Source organism: Chrysemys picta, chromosome 6 (genome assembly GCF_011386835.1).
Source record: "Chrysemys picta bellii isolate R12L10 chromosome 6, ASM1138683v2, whole genome shotgun sequence".
Lineage (NCBI taxonomy): Eukaryota > Metazoa > Chordata > Testudines > Emydidae > Chrysemys > Chrysemys picta.
Genome location: NC_088796.1, coordinates 77868289 through 77894459, shown reverse-complemented (window position 1 = coordinate 77894459; position 26171 = coordinate 77868289). Strand labels below are relative to the sequence as shown.

The following is a 26171-nucleotide window of genomic DNA, read 5'->3' as shown; positions in this document are numbered from 1 at the left end:
TCTAGAGGCTTCCTCTCTTATTTTACCAGAAAGTTCATCCTGGACATGAGCCACTTTCCTGACATTTTCATTACCTTTCTGCAAAACATTTCTGTTTTGATAAATCTGCATTTTCTGAACATTCCCTCCACCCCTCCCCCCCAAAAAATGTTTTGTCAAAAAATTTCCCAACAATTCTAATTCTGTCTGAAAGAGACAGCTTTGATTAGTGAACAGTGCCTTTAGAACAAAGAGTAATAGGTGGTAAAAAAAGCTGCAACATAGTTTGACTGTAAAGATGCTACATCTGCATTGTTTTCTATTGCTGTTATCTTACCTGTCTAGAATGTGCAATAAGGACATGTTCTGAATGTTAATATACTAGAATGAAGATAATTAATCTCAACTCCCTCATCCTGTCTCAGAGAGCTACTGCTGGGGGACTGGTGGAATGAAAAGATCTGCATGCTTCTGCTGTTTAAATGTCAGTTTGTGCCTACTACATTGGAGTTATTGTTCAAGAACTGCTCATCACTCTATGAGTTGCTGAAACTATTAGCAAGCATGTTTAGCCAACTCATAATTTTTCCATAATTTCAAAAATATCTGTAAATTGTTTGCTCATCTGAGCTTTTCCAAAACTCCTTATTGCATAGACTTTCCCCTTCAAGTATCCAGAAAAATGTCTAGGAATGTGCATGAACTTCAAAAAGCGACTTTCCAATTTCATTTCATTGGAATGAGAGACAATCATATATAAAGGACAATACTGGGCCTAAGTAGTCCTGCCCCTCCAGACCTGCAGACCATGCTCCATCTGGAAGCTTAAAGGGGAGCAACTCAGCTTAGAAGAGAGAAGTTGGGGAGGAAGCTTCCCTGTGAGAAAGAAGACTGTCTGCTGAGCCCAGTTGGGGCTGGAGGTTTAGTTGGCTAGTCTTTTTGCTATTTTATATTGGACTTGAGGATGGTGGGGGAGAGTGATGACAGAGAATGACCCAGTTCTGGGGGTACTCCAGAGTGCCTGATACTTGTCTCTCTTAGGGCCCTGGGTTGGAGCCTGGTGGAGTGGGAGGGTTGGGGTTCACTTAACAACTGCACTTCTTACAGGAGGGGCATAAGATCTAAATTTAAAGACTCCAACAAACAAAAATTCTTTAGAATGATTGATAGTAGTAGTGAGAAACAACTTCTAAACAAATCACTTATCGCTGTTGATTGATGTGGCAAATGATTAACAAGTTGTGAAAACAAATCAGATCAATCACTTGTATCATGAATTGTGCAATGATGTAGATAGGTGCATGTGTATTTTCTGTAATACAGTTGCTGCCAACAAAGCTAAAGCAGATCATCTATTTTTTTTCTTTTATTGTCTTGTATCTTAAAAAGCATGGTGGTTGATGTTGCACAAAATAGGAAGATGCATTTGTGTATATTATATTTGTTCTTCTTTCCAGGTTTTTGTCAAACGATCACAAATCAGAATCACGTTATTTGATGAAAATGTCTTGTACATTTTCGCTGTATAATTGCTCCTATTGTATTTCTTTTAGTAGCATAGAATATGTCAATTACTGTTTGCAGTCTTGGAGATGTATATATTCCTTAATACCATCTTCCCTGAAAGGCTTGTAAATAGAATAGTGATTTCATTTAGTTTATTAACATTGTTTAAATAGCTACATAACTAATGTTGATTTGCTGCCACTACCTTGGATATATTTAAACATTATTATAACTTAGCTCAACATTCCCATTTTACCTCTGAAATTAATGCTTTTAGGCTCAATTTATGCCTGTCAACAAATAATGATCATAGATGTGAGCTGGGCTGGCTCATAATCCAGAAGTACTAGGTTACAATGCATTGCCATGGAAACTGTGTTTTATTGCATTTTCTCTACTTGATTTAAGACATTTGACAATCATAGCAACTGTTTGCCTGTCTTCCCACATCATAAAAAATTCAAAAACACAAACATCCAATAGTGGAAAATCATACAGTTCTTGGACCTCACTATAAAAATAAAAAAGAAATGACAACCTTATATTTAACAAGGACCTTTTGTGAATAGTTTATCTCACAGAATGTCCAGGAGTGTTGGAAAATTCAATCAGTGGTTAGTCATCGATGGACCTGTCTTGCCTGTGGTTCATTTTGTTTATTGCATCATATATTTTTTATGATCACTGGGACTTTAGCCTGAAACAGCATTTTCTTTAACAAGAACCATGTTTCCTCTAACGTTGTTTATTGCATCTGAAACATTACTCTTTGAAACCATGGTACATTTTCAATTGAGCAAAGGTCTGTAACTGAATACTGCATGTCTGTGTTTATTCAGCATCCAGAGTAAAAAATATCCCAGTTCATGTAACATTAATCACTTTGCCAGTGTAGCTGAGGTCATTGCCACATTCCTAGCAGTATTAAGGCGAGTCAAGATTAATCACATACATTAAACCCTGCAAGGAAAGCACGTGAAACGGATTTGAAATTAGACATTTGGTAAAAGACTGAGAGCACTGTAACAAAATATGTTAGCACTGCTACAGCAAGCACTTGGCATGATTTGGGATTTTTCTACTACACTGGTGTCAGCTCATCTATATTTAAGAGTTTGGCAGTGTTTTCCATTTCTGAGTTTTTAACTAAAATCTTTAGACAAACATTCTTCGTTTTTGAGAATGATTTTTTTCTTTTGCTTACTCCTTGAATATATGAGTAAAAATAAAATGCATTTTAAAAACACATTGTGCTTTTTTATGTAACAAAAATAGGTTTTTGAGTTTTGAAAATAAAAACAGATACTAGGACCATATGGTATTTTAAAACATACCAACACTAATACTGTCTAATGGACACTTAAAAATCAGTTATTGCTTATACACTCTTTATTCTTTTTGTATGCACACATATTAACAATGTAATGCTTCATATTTCACACAGACATAATTCAGAGTAGTTGTCTCACTGAGGCATAAAATATGCATTTTAAACTACATATTTATGTTGTAAATGATAGAGTAACAATTTCTGTGCCCATTCTCTATTAAAGGTTTGTTTATATTTAATGTGGTAGGTTTTCATAAAAGAGTAAAAACAAACAAAAACAAAACATTGCTAACGCTGTTGAGAGCAAAGGCATATTTAGGCCTGACAGAAGCCTGCTGTGGATTTTAAGACTCTGTTCTGATAACATTTAACAGTGTAAGCATTGTATGTGTAAGAACTCTGTATGTGTAAGAAATTGCAGAATAATCATTTGTGAGAACAAAAATAAATAAATAAATAAATAAATAAATAAAGTAATGGAAAAGATCGATCTGAATTAACACTAAACGTATACTGTCAGGGGAGGAGAGTTCTCATGGAAATTAGACTAATACGTATGTACAAGACAAGATAATAAGAGTTATAAATAGGTTGGATTTGTTTGTTTGTAACAAAGAGAGGTTGAAGCTGGAGACAACTGTAGGATGAGATTGTCCTGTATGAGCTTCCCACTTGTAAGTAAGTGATCACTACTTGATGAGTGTTTTGCCTTAATAAATATTTGTTAGACCCATCTGAATCTCAGTCCAACAAAAGTGACACTAAATTTGCATGCATATATTTTTGCAATGAAAATTTATTACATTTAAAGAACATTGAATTTCCTGGGTTTATAATTATTTTAAAATATAGAGTGAATATTAAACTTAAAAGAAAACTAACTGTGGAAATAAAGCTAAGGTAACCAAACTACCTTAATTCTGCCCCTTTGCAATGCCCTGAGAAAATCAGATACTCTTATTCCCTTCTGCATCAGTAACCCCAAAACCTAGAACTGCCTTATTCTACATTGTCTAATGGTTCTGCTACTTTATGGCCTGCTTTACAGGTCACATACAGTACATATTTACCATCATACCGTATGGTGAAATGCAGTACACATACTTTATAAATTCCTGATCAGGCAGCCAGCCTGCTGATGGGAATCATTCCTTCATCCTCATTAAGAGCCCTATGCCGCGAGGTGCTACATGAAGTATTTCCCCCTTACTTCCTGAGGTGTGCAGAAGTGCCTCACTGATGCATACTTCCTAAGGTCCTTAGGAGAGAAGCCCATTTCCTGCAGACCTTGGGTAAGTGCATCAAGTCTCATGAGTCTCCTAATCCTTGTTAGGGTCACCATTGCCAAGCTCTACAAGCTTTAGGAGACATATTGAGGCATCTCCAATGCTCAGTGATCCTTATGTTTGTAATCGCCTCACCTGTGAAACGTAGTAGCTTGAAAGGAGTGGAGCTATGAGGTGCATGGTGAGGGAAGTGGGCTTTTGGCAGGTGGTTATATGGGGGAGAATGGGAGAGGTTACTAGCAACTCAATGCTTCAGGAGAAAGCAGGGATAAGCACTAGTGCTGCCCTGGCTCTTGCAACTAATGATCCTCCTGTGAGTCATCATAGTGGAGGCCTGTTACTGTGAACTACAGGAAATTTGTTGTGTAGAGAAGGCAGAAAAGTGGTAGTTCGTCCCCTGAGGTGCAACTGAGTGGCTTCTCCACACTAGGACCTCTCCTGGTAGCCTTCATGCCTGTTAGGCAAAGAACATAGGCTCATGCCCCCATTTCTCCTATCAGAGATCCTTTTCTCCCCATGTTCACCACACTAAACTGCCAGTGCATTGGAAATGGCTGCAAGCATCTGAAAGGGCTAAATGGAGCAGCTTGGTGCAGTAGAAGGCTGTGGGGAAACACTAGCGGTTCCATTTCTTTTCCACCTGATGAATGTTCTGTGGCTTGTCAAAGGGTAGTCCTGCTGCCGTGAGAAATGTCAGAGGATTTCAGGAGATACTGAGGAAGAGCAAACTGGCTGAGAATAGGGAGCATTCTCTTCTCTTCCCCCTCCCTGCCCCTACACACACACTACCCTTTGGGCACTTCAGGTCTGCAGGGAGTAGGGGAGACAACTTAGCAAGCTTCAGGAGGTTCATCAACGCCATTTACAAGCTTTAGGAGACTTGTCTTGTCCTCCACATCTTCCCACAAGCCGTTGGTAGAAAAGTTCTGGGATTTCCCATTGACAGGGTTCCCTTATGATCAGGATGCATTCTGACATCTATCTCTCTAAGAAAAGGGGCTACAGACTTGTTTTATTTTTTAAATGCAAGTTTAATTTAAATTTTGAAATTAAACTTTAATCATCTGAATCTTCATCTTGGACACAAATTTCAGCTAGAGGCATACAATACACAAAATTTTATTTTTCTTCTACTTTTCCTTGTTTTGCTATAAAGTGGCAGAGTCCAAAGATCATTCATGGCTCTGCCAGACTTCCTGTGTGGACTTAACAGCAAGTTGCCTTAGCTTGCCCTGCTGAACAATGGCTAGGTATTATCATCTCCATGTTTATATCAAAGGTACCTGTGTCTGTGGCATCTAGGGGCTGCATCATACTTCACAGGGATATTCTGAGGATTGACTAATTATTTGCGAAGTCTTTTGAGCTCTTCATGGAAAGAGCAAAAGAAATATAAAGTACTAAAGGGATTTCATCTCCTGAGCTGCCAGTTTAGAACCTTTCACACTTACTCCAGTAATTGAATGTTAGAACAAATCTGTATGCATAGTACATTGTATTCTCTTTTCTCATGTTTTATTACTTTTATATGAAAACCATGATGCAAAAAGAAACCACACTAACTCTAACCCTAATAGCTAAATATCCCAGATATTAAAAAAAGAACATCATGTTTTTCCAGCACTCTATTTGAGGAAAGCTTGGGCTCTTGCCATGGGCTCTTGCCATATTTCTACACAGCCTCAAGTGTGCGCAGGGATGCATTCTCGCCCTGGCACTATTCTGTTCAGCTATCAACTGGGTATTAGGACTTGTCCTTCCACATGTCTGAATCGAGGTTGGTCAAGAAGTCTTCGCTGACCAAGACTACGCTGATGACACTGTCTTGCTTGTGGAGAATTTCAGCCCCACTCTCCAAGGTCTCCAAGATACTGCCTGCACTATTGAGTGGAACATCACATGACAGCAGACCACGGTTCACATTCTCAGAGTTGGGCCACCAGAACCCTTGGTGCAGGTATGGTAGAGAACCAGAGAGAGAATTGACAAGTTCATCTCCTATGCTGAAAGCATTATCTGAATGGTGGCAGCAAACAAACAGGTCTTGCTGCCTCCTACATGAAGTCCATGTCTCGGTTATGAATGCAAAAAAGTCTTTGCACTGAGACAAAGTTCAGGATCTATCAAACCTGTGTGCTACTTGTATTGCTATATGGGTCAGAAACCTGGACCCTCTTGCAGGCAGACTTGGAATGACTAGAAGCATTCCATATGAACTGTCAGCACTAAATCCTGAGCATGAAGTGGTTTGACTTTATGCAAAATATCAATCTTGCAGGGACCTGTTCTTCTTTCAATTGCTCATTACATTCAAAAGTAGCTGTAATACACTGCTGGAAGCACCCAGAGCTACAAACCACTGTGTTATTTCTCTGCCTTAGCTAGATTAAATTGTGTCAGCTTCTTGCCACACCAGTCTCTCTTCCTCACCAACAAACTTCTCAAGGCTCTCCTGGCCTGAACCTCGCCTAGCAGGTAAGAATCAGTGAATCCAGGCCCCCGAACTCCTCAGAGATGTTTCTCTTCAATGCACAGCCCCTACCAGTGCGCATTCACACATGACATTAAGTTAACTGCTCTTTTAAAGAGTCAGTACATTACAGTTTATTAACGTAATTGGGGTATACATACCCGTCCCTTTAAATACAGTACTGAGTTGGTATATAGTAAAAAGTTTATTAACAAAAAGCCATAAGTTAACACCAACTAAAAGAAATAAAGGTAGAAATGGTTTCAAAACATGAAAGTAAAAACACTCATCTAAAACACTAAAACTTAATCTAGCAAGATAGTCTTTTTTTCTAGATGGCTTCTTTTACCCAGAGAGTCCTTTCCAGCTTTTATTGGCCAGGATCTATCACAGAGATCAAATCACTTGCTTCTTTGCCTCCTAAGGTGAAGGAGAACCCCAGGGGTTCTTTGCCCCTCTCTTTTATAGTCCAGTGAACCTTTGAAATGTATTCGTCTGAAGAGTACCTCCAGCTAAAGTTCATTAGTTCATACTGAGTACAGTAGCATGAGGTCCGAAGGATAAGGCTCCATGCTGATTCATCCCCTGCCCCCCCCCTTTGCTGGTGATTGCTACAATGCAATTGATCTGTTCCTGCAATCTCTGGTATACAAATGAATAATGAATTGATTGTAATTGCACCTTGATGGAGGCATCAGCCTTTCCTTTCCTCTGAATAAAATTTGTTTATCAACTACCCAGACTTGTTTGGTGTGGACCATTTTAGTCCCACATTTCCAGTGCAACTGTACAGTCCTTTGGGTAATTACTGTATATATAAGAATAAAGTGTGTTAGTTTTTATGATGATTCCTTACATGACACCTATGGGATATAGGTTATGACATTAGTGAGTGAACTGGTTTGGTCATCTGAAACTCACTGCTAGATATCAGGGAGCTCCTTGTCCTCTGACAGTGGGATGCACAAAAACACCCCAGCAGACTGGGCTCTCAAACTCTCCATTGATGTGTGAAGGGGTGCATGCCTTGACCCAGTAGGCACTGCCCACAAGGCTGCCCCAGAGATTAGTGGATTCACAGGATTCCCGATCTGGGAACTTCACTACTTGCCTGGTCTGATGCCATCAAGTGTGGTCACTATGGCTGGCACAATGGTCTGCAGTAAACTATGTTTTGATGATATTTCGAGAAAGCTTAAAGATGGAGGAATGGAAAACCTGTCGTATGAAAAGAGATTCTCCCCCTTCATTCATTACCCCAAAAGTTAATTAACATAGAGTTAAAGTTGACTGGCAATGGCTCATACCCTTCAAGTGAACCTGCATTTAAGTCTCTAAAAAACATGAAATATAATGAGACTTATATCTTGCCCGATTACCTCATCTTGAACCACTAACACTATCCCTGGCCTAATGTGGCATAGTAATATTATGGTAGCAGTGCCACCACAGTTAAGGTTACACCAAGATTTCCATTTTAATGGGGTTGAAAAAGATCTACAAAAACTCTTTTGGATTATGATATCACTTTTAAACGTGTATTGTATTTTGTCCACTGTTTGATTTTTCTGTAGAAGTTTGTAGAGGAAAATATCATTTGAGGTTGCTGTCTGTTTTTAAAAAGGGCCATGTGACTGACATTTTTTCCAGTGTACAGTGTTTGACCTCTCCTTCACACCCCTTTTTTCAAGGAACTACAGCACTTTGACGGATACAATTGATAGGTATGAACACTGGGTTTGGTAAATTGGATTGGATGAATTATTGTAGAAAAGTGAAATTTGTTTTCTTTGTTTATTTTTTATGATAACATAAGGTATTGTTTTGATTGGTGACAGTATCGTGGTGCTGCATTAGTCAATATCTACCACAGGCCACCCATTTGAAATTCCCTGAGAAAGGGGATTGATCTCTGGCTTTAGGGCAGTTTTATGGGAGGGGCTGTCCTGGAGCTGCAGACCCTGGAAGTCAAGGGGTCCATGACTCTGAGGCAGTCCATCTGGTGGGCTATCCCAGAGTCATAGACCCTGAAAGCCCTGGGTTCCCCAGTCCCAAAATAATCCACATGGTGGGGTGCTGTATATCCTCAAACCATGGGCTTCTGAGGAGCCAGTAGTAGAGTTGGCAGGGAACAATGCAGGTTTCTGTTGGAATCTTGCCTGGTTTCTGGAGGAACTTTGACAAAAATCAAGCTTTCTGTGCAGTACATCTTAACTTTGACTAATTAGAAAGTTCAAACAAAAAACTGTTTGTAATTGTAATCTTTCTGCCCAACTCTATTCAGTAACCCCTTTGATCACATTGATGAAAGTGGAAGCTACCTGCTTTCTTTGATCACGCTCAGTACCACTATTCAGGAAATAGGTGAAAAGCATGCAGCATGCTTACATTACCTTAGCGCTGCTACTTATTGGAGTCTTTCATCTTCCCTCTAGTTCATTAATGCTGTTTTCCTTGATAATACCCTACAGTAAAATCAGAGTATGCATGCAAATTTTAGAGTACTCTGAAATATTAAACTCTGCTCTCAGGGCAAAACTTCCAAAGAAGCCCCTGCAGAATGCAACTAATGTGCACAACACACATTCTCAGAAAGTTTCCCAAGGCATGACTCAAACTTACAGTACCTAGGAGCTGTTTGGGTTTAGTAGCCACAGCATGTATCCTTGAACTACTACCCACTTACTCTGAGATATCACCAAATACTGGCTTGTGACAGCTCCAATCTTGCTGTACATATGCCAATGACTTTCTCTGGCTTGACAAATGGGCTTGAGTCATAATGTAGATCCAACTTTTTTTTTAATCTTGAAAAACTTTTAAAGTACTCTTTCCCCAAAGACCTAATGGGCACTGGACACTAGCTGAGATAAATCCCTGGGTGATATCAGGGATATCTTAACTACAATGGTGCTAATGTCTGACTACAATAAGGAGGGCCAATTTTATTTTATTTTTATTTTAACAATAAATAAATTCATAAAATTTAAAAAATCTGCTTTATTTTTACTTTGAAGTTCAGATTCTGTTTGTTCCAGTTTTTGTCTGGGATGGGAGAATGGCAAGTGGAGAGAGAGCAAAATGATGATGTCACAAGACTGTGAAAGTTGAGCAACTGGGAAAGGAAGGAATTTCTAATCAAATGGTTTGAAATTTTGCTCTTTTGTTAACACCTATTTAATTTAAATAACTAATTAATGTTCTGGGAGAGGGACTGCTTGTTTAAAAATTCCACACCTCACCTCTTCAATTCAGAGGTGAAATCTAACAATGTACATCTTCTGAGCTCTGCCCTACCAAGCTAGAGTTGGCAATGCTACTATTTCTGACCAAAAAAAAAAAAAAAAAAATCCTGAAAGAAGAAGAGAGTCCAGAAAGAGGGCACACCCAATTAAAAAAGAGAGAGAATGTGTAAGTCATTTTAAAATACCAAATGTTCCCCAGTCTCCATGTTGTAGCCCAAGCTGCTACATTTTCATTGGATGGTGGGAGAGGATGCCAAGAAAGGTTTTTCTGGATGAATGCAAGTATATTACACATTAGAACATGTTAGGCCCATTATTTAATTCCGTCATTAATGGACACCACCCAGTTTTCAATTTAAGCATCTTTTTCAGTGTATAATGCCAGTGCCAGGTGCCAAGAGTAAAAACTTATTTGTTTGTGAATGGAACACTTAAGGCCTGATTATTTTCCACTGCTTATTTTCAGGAGTACTCCTCTGAAGTCAATAACAAGTTCAGTATAAGAACCTTAGAGTCTCTTCATGAGACATCAAGTGCCATGCCATATTCGAAGTTGGAAACTTTTAAGCTGCAATTAGATATATATTGAGTAAGCCATTAAAACATCATTTCATTTTAATGATTTGTATCTGTGAGAGGATGTAAATTAGTAATGGCCTATTAAATGTTACAGTTTAGGTTATTCTAAAAAAGACGTGTATATTAGAGGATGAAAAAAATAATTAGCTTTTTTAATATACTTAACCACATCCCTTTCAAACACGAATGAGAAGAATTGAAATAATTTAAGGAAATTTAACATGTTTTTGTCACTATTTAAAGAAAAGGTTTGCACATGTTCTACAGCTTGAAATTTTCCAAGAAAGATGATTGCAAACTATTATTGTATATTTGCAGAACATTTCCCCTTTATATTTGGTGTCATGGATAGGAACATTCCATTCAATACATAGATTTTGGGATGCTTGAATCCCTAAAGTCCTCCTGAAGGCTTTTTTTATTACATAGGTTACTTAAAATTAGTTTTTATGGCTGCTGGCTGCTCCTGAAATGCATATCAATGAGCTATCTCTGAAAAAGGAAAAATCTTTAAAAAAAACAGAGGACACTAATTTTCGTTATTCTGAGTAGGAGGTATAATGTATTTATAAAGTAATAATTAAAAGAAAAACAATTACTGGAGCCTTATCTGGACCTTGCAGCTGTACTTCCTCCTTTTGCATTAGCAGTGTGTGTTCTAAGGTTATGACAAACCATGAAAATTGCATGTTAAGAGGAGTTTTATTCCTTTTCCTATGATTTGATTGAAACAGACAGCTACATTTTGTGTATATATAATTAGGCAGTAAAATAGGCTTTGAAGGCAGATTTTCATTTAGTATGTGAGTCACACGCACAATAGTCTTTCATTCAACAGCCAAAGACTGATCTTTTTAATGCCTCAACTTGCTCAACATGTTTTCTGAATGCTACATCTTGAAGGGGGGAAGAGAGAGAGAGAGAGAAATCAGCTTTTAAGACATATTTTGCTTTTTTTTCTCCTTTCTCAAACAAAAAACTATCTGAAAAGCCAATCTAGCAAGTCTGCGGTGATTTAACCTTACAACAAACTGATTTTTATTGTCTTTTTTTCCAGATTGTTGTCCAGGGCAGCGATGAATGCTGCACCAGTTCTAGGCGTATCTAATCCCTCTCATAAAAGGCCATTGTGGTAGTAAAACTGAGACCAATGGCTTTTTCATTCTCCATCTCTCAGCACTCCAAAGTAAAGGCACTGGGGTCTCCTCTTCATGTTTTTCTTTTCAGATGCATAGTTTCTCCTTTCAATAAGGTGAAAATGGGGAGAAATAAAAGGAATACAATCACATCTTCCCCAGGTTCTCCATAAGCACCTTTTAGAAAACAAAAATAGAAATAATCATCTGCAATATTAGTTGTGATGTTATGTATGATAAACTTGGTTTTTTTTAATAGCAATATGCCTTTGCAATTTTATGGCCACTATTTGAACATGTTTAAACGTTATGCAAATAATAGTTGGTTCCTCATCTTTTTCCTCTTAGGGTCAGATTCTGCCACACTTCCTTGCACTGAAATCAAGGGGACTACTGACAAAGTAAGGAACTATTCAACACGAGCTTGGCTATCAGAATCTAGAAGAGCAATCATGTATTGGCGTGCCATTCATTTATTTTTTGCCTTTTAGAAATTTGTGATGTATTTCTGCAAACCAACAGGTAGAAAGAAGTATCAAGATAGCTGAACTGTAATCCAGTTTTAATGTATAGGACACACAAGAATAGTGGGTATATAATGCAATTGGGACGGGGGGGGGGGTTAGATTTTTTCTCCAAATGTCCCAACCTATGTATATAAAGGCACAAATGATTTATGCTAGTATAAGACCATTGCATTAAATAGTTTGAAAAGAATTTGCCATTTTGAACTGGAATACCAATCTGCATTTGATACAACCTTGATTTTGACACCACAGGAATGGTTTTTCACCAACAAAACAAATTGAGGCTTACCAATTATCTGTTTTGTTGGTTTTTTTTGTTTGGTCAGATCTTTTACTAAACAGATATATATTAAGCAAAGAAATTAGATTTATGGCTAGACATATTTCACACAGAACATATTTGCATCTGTAGTAATTTCTTAAAATTAAATTATTTTAGTACCTCCTTTTAATACCACTATAGTTAAAGATATCTCTTCGTATCACCGTTAAAAACAACCAACCAAACAAAACAAAAACACAACAATGTTTAGGGGTCATAAAACTTTGCTCCAGGCTAAAACTTGGCATAAGAAATTTAAGCTAGGGCTGTCAACAGTTATAGGGATCTTTGTTCCTCACCTGCATCCTTTCAGCTGCTGGGAAAACACAGGTGGCTGTCCCAGAGATCCTGCCCTGTGAAAGAGTTCCACAGGACAGAGTAGTTTCATACAAAAGGTAATTCAGCCTGGGCTTGTGCAGATTTCCCATGGGAATGATTCTCCTGGCTACATCCCTCTCACTTCCTTAATGCAACTCCAGAAGTGGTGCTATTGAGGCAGCTGAATCTCTCTTCCATATGGAAGGCAGCAGATCCACCTGCAGAAGTTGCCTTCCATACCTGAGGGAATGGTCCATTCTCTATATTATTATTTAAAACACAATTTTTATGGCACTTTCCCTGTAGTAGCTGGGTATTCATAACTACATTACACTTGAACTCAACATGCTTTATAAACTCTAACCTCAAACCATCCACATAAGGTAGGTAAATCATTATTACCCCAATTTACAGAAGAGGACAGCAGTTGAGATGGTGAGACCCACATTTTTCAAAATATGTCTGTAAAGATGCACGCACACACACACACACACACACACACACACACACACACACACACACACACACACACACACACCAATGCTCCCGATCATGCATGCACAATGGCAGAAATGTGCATGCAAGTCTGGAATATGTGTATGCAAATCAGATTGTAAACAGACTAGGTGTTCTGTTTATGCAAATTGGATGCATACACAATAGTACATACTGTTTTAAAATGAGGACCTAAATAACTTACCCAAAGTTAACTCAAGACTATCCTTCTTTCCTCATAAAAATGATAATTAATTATGATGATTGATTATTTATATTGTGGTAGAGTATAAAGGCTTTAACTAAGGATTAGGTCTCTATTGTGCTAGGTGCCATATATATATAATGAAAAGACAATCCCTGCCCCAAAGAATTTACAAGCTAAAAACATTAACAGAGATAGAATAAGAGAAATAGAGCCATCACCACTGCTACCTTGATCACTAGGAAGAATTTGCTGGGGTCTTAGACACCTTCTTCTTCTAGTTTTCATAGAATCAATTAAATAGAGGTCTGTAGTCACTCAAGTACTCATCTAGTCCATTTCCCTGCACTGAGGCAGGACCATGTATACCTAGACCATCCCTGACAGGTGTTTGTCTAACCTGTTCTTTAAAACCTCCAATGACTGATATTCCACAACCTCCCTTGGTAACCTATTCCAGTACATATCTATCCTTATAGCTAGAACATTTTTCCTAATATCTGACCTAAAACTCCCTTGCTGTAGATCAATGGTTCTCAAACGTTTTTTTTCACAGACCACTTGAAAATTGCTGAGGGTCTTCGCAGACCACTTAATGATCTTTCCAAATATTGTTTGTACCATTAGCTAACTATTGTAAAGCGCTTTGGATAAAAGCACAATATAAAAAAAACCTTAATAAATTTTTTTTTGTTCTACAAATAAAAGCACACAACTCATATTTTAATATCAGTAGTCTTACCTTTCTAATGCAATGGATGTGCTCTCTCTTTGTGGCAGCCCCCAAGCTGGGGCGGGGAAGGAGAGGCGACTCCCTCACTGCGGCAGCCGCCAAGTTGGGGCTGGGAAGGAGCAGGGTCTCTCTCATGCCACAGCAGCCACAGAGCTGAGGCTGGGAAGGAGGGGAGTCTCTCCCCGGCAGCCCTGGAGCTGGGGAAAGTCGCCTTTCTCTGGCCACTGCAGCCTGCATGTCCCAAATTCCTCTTGCCCCCTCCCACCTACCTCCTATTCCCCCCAAGGCCACCACCGCACCTTATATGTGCATCTTCTCCAGGGTCCAGTCACCTAATTAATGGAGCCCTGCCTGGCGCGGCTCCACTAATTAGGCGGGTGGCCCTTCATTCTCTCGTGTACGGCCACCTAGGTGCGTACCTTAGAGAGAACTATCCGCAGACCACCCAAATGGAGCTCACAGCCCAATGGTGGTCCACAGACCACAGTTTGAAAACCTCTGCTCTACAATAAGCTGATCACCACTTGTGCTACCTTCAGTAGACATGCAGAACAACTGATCACCAGCCTCTTTACAACCGCCATTAACATCTTTGGAAACTATTATCAGGACCCATTCAGTCAGGGGAGGGATAGCTCAGTGGCTAGAGCATTGGCCTGCTAAACCCAGGGTTGTGAGCTCAATCCTTGAGGGGGCCACTTAGGGATCTGGGGCAAAAATCAGTACTTGATCCTGCTAGTGAAGACAGGGAGCTGGACTCAATGACCTTTCAGGGTCCCTTCCAGCTCTATGAGATAGGTATATCTCCATATATTATATTTCTTCTTTTCTCAAGGTTAAGCATACCCAGTTTTCTTAACCTTTCCTCATAGGTCAGGTTTTCTAAACCTTTTTGTGAAGATCTGAGGGTGCAGGTCTAGAACCTGGGGGGGGGGGGGGGGGGGGCTATGTTTCTCTGACACTCCCTTGTCACCAGCAATGGAGATGGGCAAAGTAGCATCTTGCCAGTCCTGCAAGGTCAGGCTTATCGGAGCCCCCAACCCCTGCAGCCACTAACTAACACGGTAGGCCATCTAAACAACTATATAGACTGCCTGCCACTGCATCTGACCCTGGTCTTGTCTGCCTCCTGCAATCCACATCTGACCCTATTCCTGCTCTGCTTCTGCCCTTGCTGCTAATCCTTGCCTCTTCTCCAGTTCCTGCCCTTTTGCCTCACTCCTCACCATTGGCTACCAATCCTGGGTCTGACCACTGGCTCTGGCATTTGGTCGCTGACCCCAGCCCCAATCATCAATTTTGATTCATGGTTCTGACTTTGGCTCAACCCCTGGCTCTGGTATTTGGCAGCTGACTCTGGATCTGACCGTCACTTCCAGTCCCTGACCTGGACGTGTGTTCTGCACACTGTACTTGACTCCTGTTCTGCCTACTAGGCCAGACTGCCTATGTCCTGCTTCTTAACACTTTTTTATTATTTTTGTTGTTCTCCTCTGGACTCTCTCCAATTTCTCAAGGTCTTTCTTAAAATTTGATGCCCAGAACTGGACACAATACTCCAGGCTAGGTTTTTCCCCCCAGCTTTATCAATGCATAGCTGCAAAACTCTAAGTGGCGTAAGGAGTGTATGGAGTGAACAAGCTTTTTTCAGATTCAGCCTTTCTTCCCCTAACTAAGGCCTGGTATACACTTAAAATTTATACTAGCATAGCTACATCAGTCAGATGTGTGGGGAAAAAAAGCACATTCCCTAGTGACATAGGGCATGGCTACACTGGAAACTTCAAAGCGCTGTTGCGGGAATGCTCCTGCGGCAGCGCTGTGAAGTGTGGTCGCGCGTGAGTGCTGGGAGAGAGGTCTCGCTCCCAACGCTCCTGGTAATCCACCTCCACGAGGGGATTGGCTCCCAGCGCTCGGGGCCTGTTTACACTAGCGGTTTAAAGCGCTCAGACTTGCTGCGCTCAGGGGGGTGATTTTTCATGCCCCTGAGCCAGCAAGTTAGAGCACTATAAAATGTAAGTGTAGACAAGCCCATAGCTATGCTGGCAAAAACCCCAGAAGAGATGTAGCTCTGCTGACAAAAGATGGCTTTTCAGAGAGTTTCTTGGTGTTCCTACACTGGTAGAAAAACCCCTTCTGTTGCCATATGCTGCATCTACACTTAGGGGCTACGCCATCAGAGGCTCTGCAGTCTAGACATAGCGTAAGAATAGCAAATTAATGCTAATACTCTCAAGTGAGGATCTTAAGGTACTTTTACCTATCTGAGATATAGGTCAGTATTATTGTCTTGTTCCCATTTTAAAAACAGGGAGGCATGGGGAGGTGACAGGATGTTCCCAAGACCATACAGTTGGAGAAATAGGAAAGTAACCTTCTGGAGTTCTGACTCCTAGTGCTGTGCATTAACCACAAGATCATTCTTCCTCTTTTTGTACCCGCGCCATTTCTTTCCTCCCTTTCCCTCTCTTGGTTCCAATCTCTCCTATCTCTTGTTGTTTTCCCCCCTCTGCATTGTCTGCCATATTATCTTTTCTCTCCCCACCTTTTCAGACAATTCTCTTCTTGCAATGGTCCAGTCTCCCGTCTCCCATTTCTCTCCCACAGTCCTCCGTCCCTGTGTCTCTCTATTCCTTGTCCCATTGTAGCAAGGGAGCCAGCAGATGACCAGTAAGAAGAGTGGAGCAGAGAGGAAGGCATGGGTGCATGTTCACGAGGCTCATATAGTAGCCTCTAGTAGATTGCTTCTAATGTCATTCACCCCTGCTATCAGGAACTCAGGTATTCATCTTGATTCTGAGTTTCTCCCGTCCCTACTTCCCCCCAACTTATTAGGCCTGTCAGGCTGCCAGTTGTTACTTTCTAAACACATTCTGATAACTTCTTTGCTGAAATTCCACTGTCACAACTCTCCAAACTTTGTTCTGTCTAAAATGTAGCCGCTCGTCTTCTCCCGCCTACTCAGTGGTAAGAACCCATTACCCTCATACTCAGAAACTTTCACCAATTCACTCTTCATTTCAAATTTTAGTACACACTCTGCCTCCTAGTCACTGTGATCTTATTCCGAATATGTACTATCAGATTGTATCTCTTTCCATTGCCTGTCCCATTCCTTCAGGTCACTCAGTGTCAGATTTCTGTCTGCCCTCTTTTTACACTGCACAACACATCCCTCTCCCTCATTTTCTAGTATAGATTCCCTATGCCTAATTGACCACCACTCTGCAAATTCCAATTCAAAACTCATCTCTCTCCCTGGCCTATGACTTCTAGACTTCCCTCTAATAAAACAATCTAATCCTATTCCCTACGCCTTAGTTTCATTTCCCCATGCTCATTTGTTCTCCCTGAAAATCTAAAATGTGGCACTCACCCATTGGCCTTTGTATGCTTCTTCACCTTAGCACTACAATAACTATGAATACTACCTGTATAAAATATTGTACGTTCATACATCACGTGTATTACAGACTGTAATTCACTATGAAGCATTGTGATGTTTTGTATGAAAGATGCTATACAAAAATTGCTTACATAATATATTAGATCTATAAGAAAAGTCTAATGTACATTTAAATTTTTTTCTTTATCATGCACAATCTACTGGGTAAATAGAATGTATTTTTAAAATTAGCTGAATACTTACAAAATACACTAATATAGTTTTAAAATTATTTGAAAAAGGGAGTATCTATATTGCTGGATCACTCATATCTGGGTCAAAAGGTCAGTAGCTCAAATTCTACTGCAGGATTTCATAGAATCACAGAAATTAGAAATGAGAAAGGCTTATTAGATCATTCAGTCCATTTCATTGCTAGCATGGGATTGCTCCCTACAGAATATTTTTCTAGTGTTTTGTCCAACCTAGTTTTAAAGTCCCAAGCAATGGGATTTAACAACTTCCTTTGAGACGTGATTCCATAGATTAATACATCTCACTGGCAGGATTTTTTTCCTGATCTTCAGCTGAATTGTTCTCTATTATTTTCAGCCCCCGACTCTTAGCTGTACTCTTGTCTATCACAGATGCATAGCCCCTGATAATTTTTGTTGCCCTCTCTAAACTCCATTGAGGTGATTTGTGGTCATATACAATGCACAGCAATACCTACCTGCATCCTGCATAATTAGACATTAAACTGAGATACCTTACGCTTATTCAGGTGAAATTTAAAGACTGTTCTAAAGGAATAGGGGATAACCTAGCTAATACTCTCTTTCAGTAAAATATACTCTGTGTAAGTCTGTTTATGAACTATTTGCTAAGTGTATAATGGCTAACTCTAGTTGTCTATATAATCATTGCCCCACAGGTATCTAATTTATTGCTTTCAAGAGTGCTATGGTGTGTCTTGTATATAAAAGTTGCTATATACAACAATATTGCATTCTACTTTTACCTAATTCCACTAGTAAATTAATTAACAGGAAAATGGATGCCAGGTTAAAAGAAGAAATGCTGGTTTAGTTACTGCTGCTATGGTACTTTTAGCATTGACACTGTCACCACATATACACCTCTCAGCTCCCTTAGTTAAAAAAAATCCTGCACAGTCCTTTTACAAATCAGAAACAAAGAGCAACAGTCGGGGACTCTCTTATTTTTAGACAATAAAATAAGACAATAAAAACCCAGCTGAAATTAAGATTTTGTTCAAACATTTAAAAAAAAAAATTTTTTTTTAAATACAATTTTTTTAAAATCAGACATTTCAGAGGGACTAGTGTTACAAAAACACTAACATCTTCCCAGTGGGAATATATTTGCACATAGCTAATATGTTTCTCCATGGTTAACTGCTTGTTTACAAAGAATGCTTTGTAGAGCAGGGAATGTGAAAAATAAGATGACCTGACTCGCTCCTCCACAAAAGGCATAAACCAGGCTGAGGTCGGTGTGCAGACTCGGCTGTATTGCTGCTAACTGAATATACTGGCCTGAGTATCAGCCAATGAGAAGGCTTAAAAGCATATTTCCATAATGATGATTGGCTGCCGGACTCCAGGCTCACTTCAGCCTTTAAAGGAAAGAAAAAGAGGAGCTTTGCTGAGAAGATAGGCAACACAACTTTCTGTTGCTTGTTAAATATTCTCTGATTGTACCAATTCATCTTCTTAAAAAGCTGTTTTGGGGGAAAAAAAGGAAACATTTGTTCTCAAGAAATAGGTTTCAAACAGCCAAAGGGTTTCACAAAATAGCCTATAATTCTTTTTGCTAAAAATAGATTTTTGCTGGTAAAATTGCTTAGCAAATTTGATGCATATGCCTGGCCTCTTAAATAGAGTGAGGTTTTCTTCAAGATTCATAACAGTCTACAATTGCTTTAATTAGAAAAGGTTGTGCTATTTCAGACAAACATCACTAGTTTATTGGCCTCGTGCGGGTCTTTTAAAATGTGCAGGAATACAAAATTGTAATTCAATTGGGAGAGCAGGCAGAAATTAATGAAGGTGGAAAAATCTCTGAATGTTCATTCATACAGAGGGCGTTAGATTCTTTTAGGATGAAGGACATTTTCCCCTTCAGAAAGGAGTTGTTTTGAGCAATCTTTTTGCAACCACTCATCACGTGAGAGTGCTGAAAATACAGCACCCCTGGCAATGGGCTCGGTGTAATTGTTCCTTTCGAAAAAGCTTCTTAATAATCAGTCTATAAACGACACAAACCATGTAGTTATACGTATTTCTCCCCCCCCCCCCATGAACTGCGGGGTAAGGTGACGCTATTTCATCTATATAATGTCTGCTTCAGTTGCACATCTGTTCATTAGACCGTCCTTTTAAAAATGTAGAATGGTTGACTAATTCAGATAAAGCAGTGGGCGCATTTTTGCAATCTTTCCCAGTGACCATTCCTTGGCTATCTCACAGACCAGCCATTCAGAAGCAATTTTCTTCAGCCTGAAATTATGTGCTGACGGTAGCAGATCACTTCCCATAATAACCCTTCCCCCACCCAATGCTAAATACAATCTGTCTCCTACTCACTGTAATAATAACGTGCAAATGACTGTAATTTTGCAGACAAGAAACAGCCCAAAGTGAAACGTGTCTAAACAGAGGTCGATTTTGAAAAATCAGGGCTATTACCTAAATCTGTAAAACACATATTGTAAAAAACCCAGCAACAGTGATCTGCGTTAAGTAGTGTGGGGGGAGGGGGGAGTAGCCTCGATGTTGCCGATTTTAAAAGCTTCACTAGCACAAAGTTAAATCATTAAAATAAATTTTCATTCCTCACTCTATTTCACAACCATGCCACAGTATCCACAACAGTTATGATGTGCATAGCAATTTATAGGACCTATAAGGTAGGGGTAGCTGTGTATTCTTCAGTGTTTATACTGATTTGCATTGCACTGCTTCATTGGAAGTAGGCTCTTTGCAAGCACTTACTTTGTTGGCACAGTGTTGTGTATCGTGAGATTGCCTGTGTGGGAGGGAGTCCACACAGCAAACCCTGCGTACATAACAACCATGCTCAAGAATCCCGCTTCTCACCCCCAAGAAGTATTCTCAACTGATTCTTTTACATTGTTCTTAAATGCCTTTTCCTACTTACAGTGTACGCAAACTGGTATTTTTAAAAACAATTTAAAATGTTTAATGCCATCAAGGGCCTTGCTGGCAATTACCTTATCTGCGCAAATTAGACCCGTCTCTATTGGCACCAAAAGGCGATATGTTTTAAAAGAAAGGGCAGGGGAGCATACCTCGTTCCTTCCATGCAGTTTTAAGTATTGCTACCCAAACAACATATGGCGTGATGTGTACTCTTTACTCCCAACAAATTTCAGTATAGCTGGGGAAAGGAGAACAGGAGAAAAGACCCATTATTGTAGTTTACGGTCATTAAAATATAGCTTTCATTACATTTAAAGACGATCTCATTTATATGATACATTAGCAATAATTCAGACGTGTTGTGATTCACTATGCGGCCAGAGGGGAAAGACGTATGCACTCGCCACAGCGAAGAATGGAAAATGTTGTTTATTGCAGCATCAACTCCAGTTTGGCTTTAAAGAACAGACAGAGGCTGTCTAGTGTTTTGGTAAGACAACTAAATCAGAAGTGATTTTTATTCAACCAAATGTTTCTTTAACTGTTACTTCTGAAATGAGCAGGTTCTAAAATGTTTACTCATCCGAAAATACTCTATTAAACATCCTTTTGATGTTAAGTGTCGACCATATAAGCACTAATGCACATAATTTGCTCAGTTGGCCAAAGTCCAAAAGCGTATCTTGTCACATTGTCATTTGTATGCAGTTTTACAAATGTCGTGCTTTAAACTTCTTCCCGGAAACTATGATTTGGACAAAATTTTCAATTAGCTATTCAACAGAAAAGTCCAATATTGATTTTCAGAGTGAGATACGTTACACACACAAATACACACACAGAGGATTTGAAATGAGACATAAATGAAAAATAAAAGCGCACAGTTAGCCAGACTCCATGGTAGTTAATAGACTTTAATATTAAATTACCCATACAAACTATTATTTTCATGCTAGACCCCATGAACCTCATGATATGTGACCGCAGAGACACATTATCTGGGTTATCAGCCTTTCGTCCTATAGTTAATTCAATTCTCGACAAGATATTCATGTTTGTTGGGTCCCTTCAATGTAGAAATTGTTCTGTACAGAGTGGGTGGGGGAGGGGCTATGCCTGGCAAGCCGATCAGTTTAAGCAGCATAAGGAACGTACTCAAGTTTTTAAATAAATTCAAATACATTTTAAAGCACATTTGGATCTAAGCCTAAACAAAAGAACTGATTAAGATTTTTTTTCTCTTTTTTTTATGCAAGACAAAGCCGGCTAGAAAAGATTTGTGTTACTGATTCTTGTGAAAGGGTGTTGTTCACGTGGTAGTTATATGGTCGCTTGCATTCACAGTTCAGTGCTTGCAGCACTAAATCAGGAAACTAGAAACAAAAGGGTTACGTGTTTTTTTCAACAACCGAGAAACCGCATTGTCTCCTGTAAGTCATATTGTAAAAATGAACATGAAATAAACTCTGAGGAAGGGACAAGCGTTAGGCTGAGGAATAAGGACAAACCGAACACGCTGCAGTACCTTGAGTGTCCCTCTAACGCAGGGATGGGTGAGGGGGAGGAATGGAATCCAGTTCTGTTCTTTGCTGAGCCTCCCCTTCTTAAGACATTGTTTGCTTTTCTCCTTCACTAAACATGAAAATGATCGCACTCATGTAACAGCCTCTCTCTCTCGGTTTCGTGTCAAAATGTTACAATTTTGAATGAGGGGGCATATAAAAACGGAGTGAGATTTTAATTTGCCTCTTTGAAACAGAAAAATCATCCATCATTGCTTTGAAAACTGCCTTGAAATTAAATTAAAAAGAAAATGAGGAAATTCTCCTCCCACTGTGTGAGGCTTGGCTGGGCTGCTCGCCTCCCTATTTGGTTGTCTTGACATAAAATGTTATATAGGATAATGCTGTAATTGAAATGGGAAACATGATTTGTATCTTGCTGCAGCAGGAGGCTGCCTGCTGTAGCACTAAATGTAGTTTGAGGATTGCAAAATACAAGGCTTCTATGTATGTATGCGTGTGTGTTTCTCCCTTTCACCCCCTTCGGAAGCCGAGAGGAGCAGCTAGCCAATCAGAGAGCCCGGTTTCATAAAAGCTGGTCTTTGATTGGGCAGATGGGAAAGGGCATTGGGAACAAAGAAAAGTCCCTTTCAGGTACAGAGTCTGTGCTTGCTTCACACTCTCCCTTCTCCAGTTCTGATTTTTGCTGCTCACTATTGCAGTAAAGCCAGCTTGTTGTGTAGTGTGTGTGTGTGTATATGTGTGTAGGGGGATTTTTATTTTTTTAATTTTGTTTTAAAAAGGAAGGTTCATGAAATCTGGTGCTCTTTTCTTCCAAACACAATAAATCTGTTGAAGAAATTAGATTTTTTTTTCCAAAAATAAAAAGCGGCTGCAACAAAAACACACTCAATGCAGTTAGAAGGAAAAGGTCAACTCGATCCAATACAGATCGTAAGTACGGTTGCGTGGTGTGTGTATAGCACTTAGAGGGGATTTTTTCATGCAAAGGGGAGTATTATGAGTTTTGTGCATTGAAATAAGGAACTAGTTATTTGTGTTTTAAAACAACAAACAAAAAACCACGAGTAGGCTGAGTTATCTAAGGGATATGAAGGTGAGGGTGAAAGCATTGTAGCCTCTCACACAAATCATACTTGACGGTGCACTCGGCTGGGGGAGGGGGGCGTTTTTACCTTTTTGGTTTTTTTTAAACTAACCAAGGGGGAAAATCAAAGTGACACAACTACAGGCCAGCCAGCATATTTTTTCTCTCTCTCCACCCAATCCCCTTAAAAATGAGCAAACAACTTGTTAATAGGACCTTAGGGGTACAAAAATAGCTTAGTGGAGCAGGAGGGGTTTTTTTTTTTTTTGCTTCTGTCACATGTTAATACCAATAATGTAATGCTAAATTAGGGGATAGTGACGCCCATATGTTGTGGTGCAGCGACCGTTTCTTCCCTCCCCCCCCCCCCCAGCCCCCAAGCCAGCCATCCCCCAAACACATTCTACCGTGGGTTTAGAATGGAGACTAACTTGGAAGATATCAAATGTTTAGTTATGTTTTATATACGAAGACATTAAAACCTTGAAATAACCTCCCCATCCCGTGTCTCTAAACTACTACAAATTGCAGATAACTCGAGGAAAGGTTTTATAAGGTGTTTCTCTAAAGCATATGCTTTGCCATGGTGTTCAGTACATTTCACTCATTCCTAACTTCAGAGACCCAGTTCGCAGAGAGAAATGTTTCACATTCATAACTTGTAGCTGTGCCAACAGCAGAAGGGGGAGGGAGAGAAACAGACCTTAAGTTTTTTTTCCTAAAGACCAGATCAGTATTTTCTTGATACGCTTGTCACCCATTTTTGTTCTCACGACAACCAATTGAGCCCTTGATCGTCACGTGATGAGAAAGGCTTGAACTGTAACAAAATCGCTCCTTTTAGATGGTTGGTTGTTGGTAACTCGCCCATCCCCCCTCCTGCCCTAACATTTCCAGCAAACCAACTCTCCTTTCCAATCCATCAACAATTCATTACAGCTTTTAGCTTCCAAACGCCAGCTAATTAAAAATACTAAGCCAAGCTCCGAGACAATCTGACTTAAAGGCAAAAAGGGGATGAAGGCATTAGGGGTAATAAATAAAAAGACGATGCAACGTTTGCTGAAACAATAAGGAAAAAAATCTGTCCTGCAAAAAACAAAAGTCTATTTTATCTTTTTGGTCTCTAATTACTGAATTACTTGCAACATGACTGATTAGCCTGAGCTCCCGGATTCTCCCTCCCTCCCCCCGCAGTTTAGATGCTATTTTCTTACAACATACAAAAGAAAAAAGGGAAAAAATCCCCAGATCATACCCTTGGGAAGATTTACTTAATTTTAAAACACACTCTTTCCTCCACTCCCACGAAATGTTCTGATAACTGGATTATCAGAACACTGATTTCCCCCTCCCTCTTCTCCGCCCCCCCTTTCCCTCCTCATCCTCCCCCCCCTTCCTTTCCCCCCTTAAGTTAGTTCAAGAAATCAGATCTGTCAGGACCGGCGAAAAAAATGCCACTTCCCGACTAACAGGCGGAATCCAGCCCAGATTTTCAGTCCTTTCTTCTTTTTTTCCTTCCTCCCTTTCACTAATTTATCCCGATGTTAGCACATTCTGTCTTGTAACAACCGGACGCCTGTAGGTTTGTTTCATGGGATCATTACTTACTGATCAGGATGGCTCTGAAGTCTGGAGTTGAAGACGGAATGTGAAGTTGGAAAACATTTGAAAATTATTATTATTATTACATCTCGGTGCTTGTTAAGAAAAACAAACAAACAAAAAACCCTGGTCCTTGATGCTCCTGTTTTGAATGTGAAATATTACCTTCCAGCTTGTAAAATTGAGGAACAACATTTTTAAGAAAGGAGGAAAACCAACACAAATAAAGGACTCCTGATCCGTGTGCCAAAATGGGGGGAGATATATTTTTGAGCGATTATACTGGCTGAGATGTTATTTGTTTTCTACTTCTTGATCACTTTGCTCTTTAAGTAAAATGAGGCACACAGTTGTTGCTGAGTCGAATGGGAACAGCATTTTGATTTTCTGATTTAATTAAAAATGATAAAGGATTAAAGGTAAGCAATATGCCTATATATGTATAAATATTGAGACAGTCAACTGTAAAAGGAATAGATCCCTTTAAAAATTGTTTTAACTAAGCTTTGTCAAACACACACTCATTTGCGGTCATTGAGGCCACCTTGGTGCAGATCACTTAAAGTGTATGTCTTAATCAGTTTCCTGTACAGTCAGTAATACCATATTTAACAGACTGAGCAATTGTGTAACCTAGGAGTGTATTAAAACTGCTTTTAGAATTATCTTGGGTATATTTTAAAAAGAAAAGACACTTTTTACCCATGGAGTTGGATATTTCTTAAGTAAATGCACCATTTAAAGTATAGGTTGTTGATTTTTAATGGAAAATATCCTGGGTTCATGAAAAACAGGCTTCATGCCCCCCCCCAAAGGTTAAGTAAAATTGGGGTAAAAGATAGTATAGAAAAGTCACAAAACTTCAAGGGTCTGGTGTAAAGCCACAAAATCCAAGGAATGCAGTGAGGAGTGAAGCTGTGTCCTTCCTTTCTCGCTTTTGTGTCTAAGTGGTGGTCCAGGAGCTTATATTACACATGTGCTCCAACAGCTAGTCACCAGCCCTAACTCTGTATGTCCCTGACTTTGTGGATTTAAATCATGTAGTTAGGGTGGATTCTTTTTTATTTTTGGGATACATGACTTTTTAAGAGTGATCATGGATGTTGGGGTACAACTAGATTCAAGCTGTTCACTATAAAATAATCACAAGCAATTGCCTCCTATTTAACAACTTTTAAAACAAAATAAAACGTGGAGATATTGAATGATCTTGCTCCCCCTCTCTTTTGCCCCCTATATTAATCGTATTATATTC

General features: G+C 39.5%; 1 protein-coding gene and 1 long non-coding RNA gene across 7 annotated transcripts in view; one reads left to right on the top strand and one right to left on the bottom strand.

The window, feature by feature from the left end:
- Nucleotides 1-11078: 11078 nt before the first annotated feature.
- On the bottom strand, nt 11079-22672 carry LOC101951169 (uncharacterized). 2 transcript variants are annotated; one of them, XR_006175491.2, is made up of 5 exons: nt 22227-22366; nt 20851-20939; nt 18990-19155; nt 12680-12938; nt 11079-11708 (listed from the first exon to the last, which is right to left on the bottom strand). It is a non-coding gene; the product is annotated as an uncharacterized LOC101951169 (long non-coding RNA). The 2 variants fall into 2 exon arrangements; XR_002889465.3 differs by lacking the exon at nt 18990-19155 and having other exon boundaries at nt 11221-11708; nt 22227-22672.
- A 183-nt stretch (nt 22673-22855) lies between these two features.
- The window catches only part of ZNF608 (zinc finger protein 608), a 105653-nt gene continuing 102337 nt past the window's right edge, over nt 22856-26171 (top strand). For 2 of the 5 annotated variants that reach the window (XM_005305164.5, XM_005305167.5), the window contains exon 1: nt 24567-25335. Coding sequence is in view for 1 of the 5 variants with exons in the window: in XM_005305168.5 (XP_005305225.1) it covers nt 23116-23157 (42 nt within the window). In the remaining 4 variants the exon portion in view is untranslated. Of the gene's footprint in view, nt 23158-24566; nt 25336-26171 lie in introns of those variants that run through there. The other 3 variants (XM_005305165.4, XM_005305168.5, XM_005305166.4) reach the window with 3 other exon arrangements.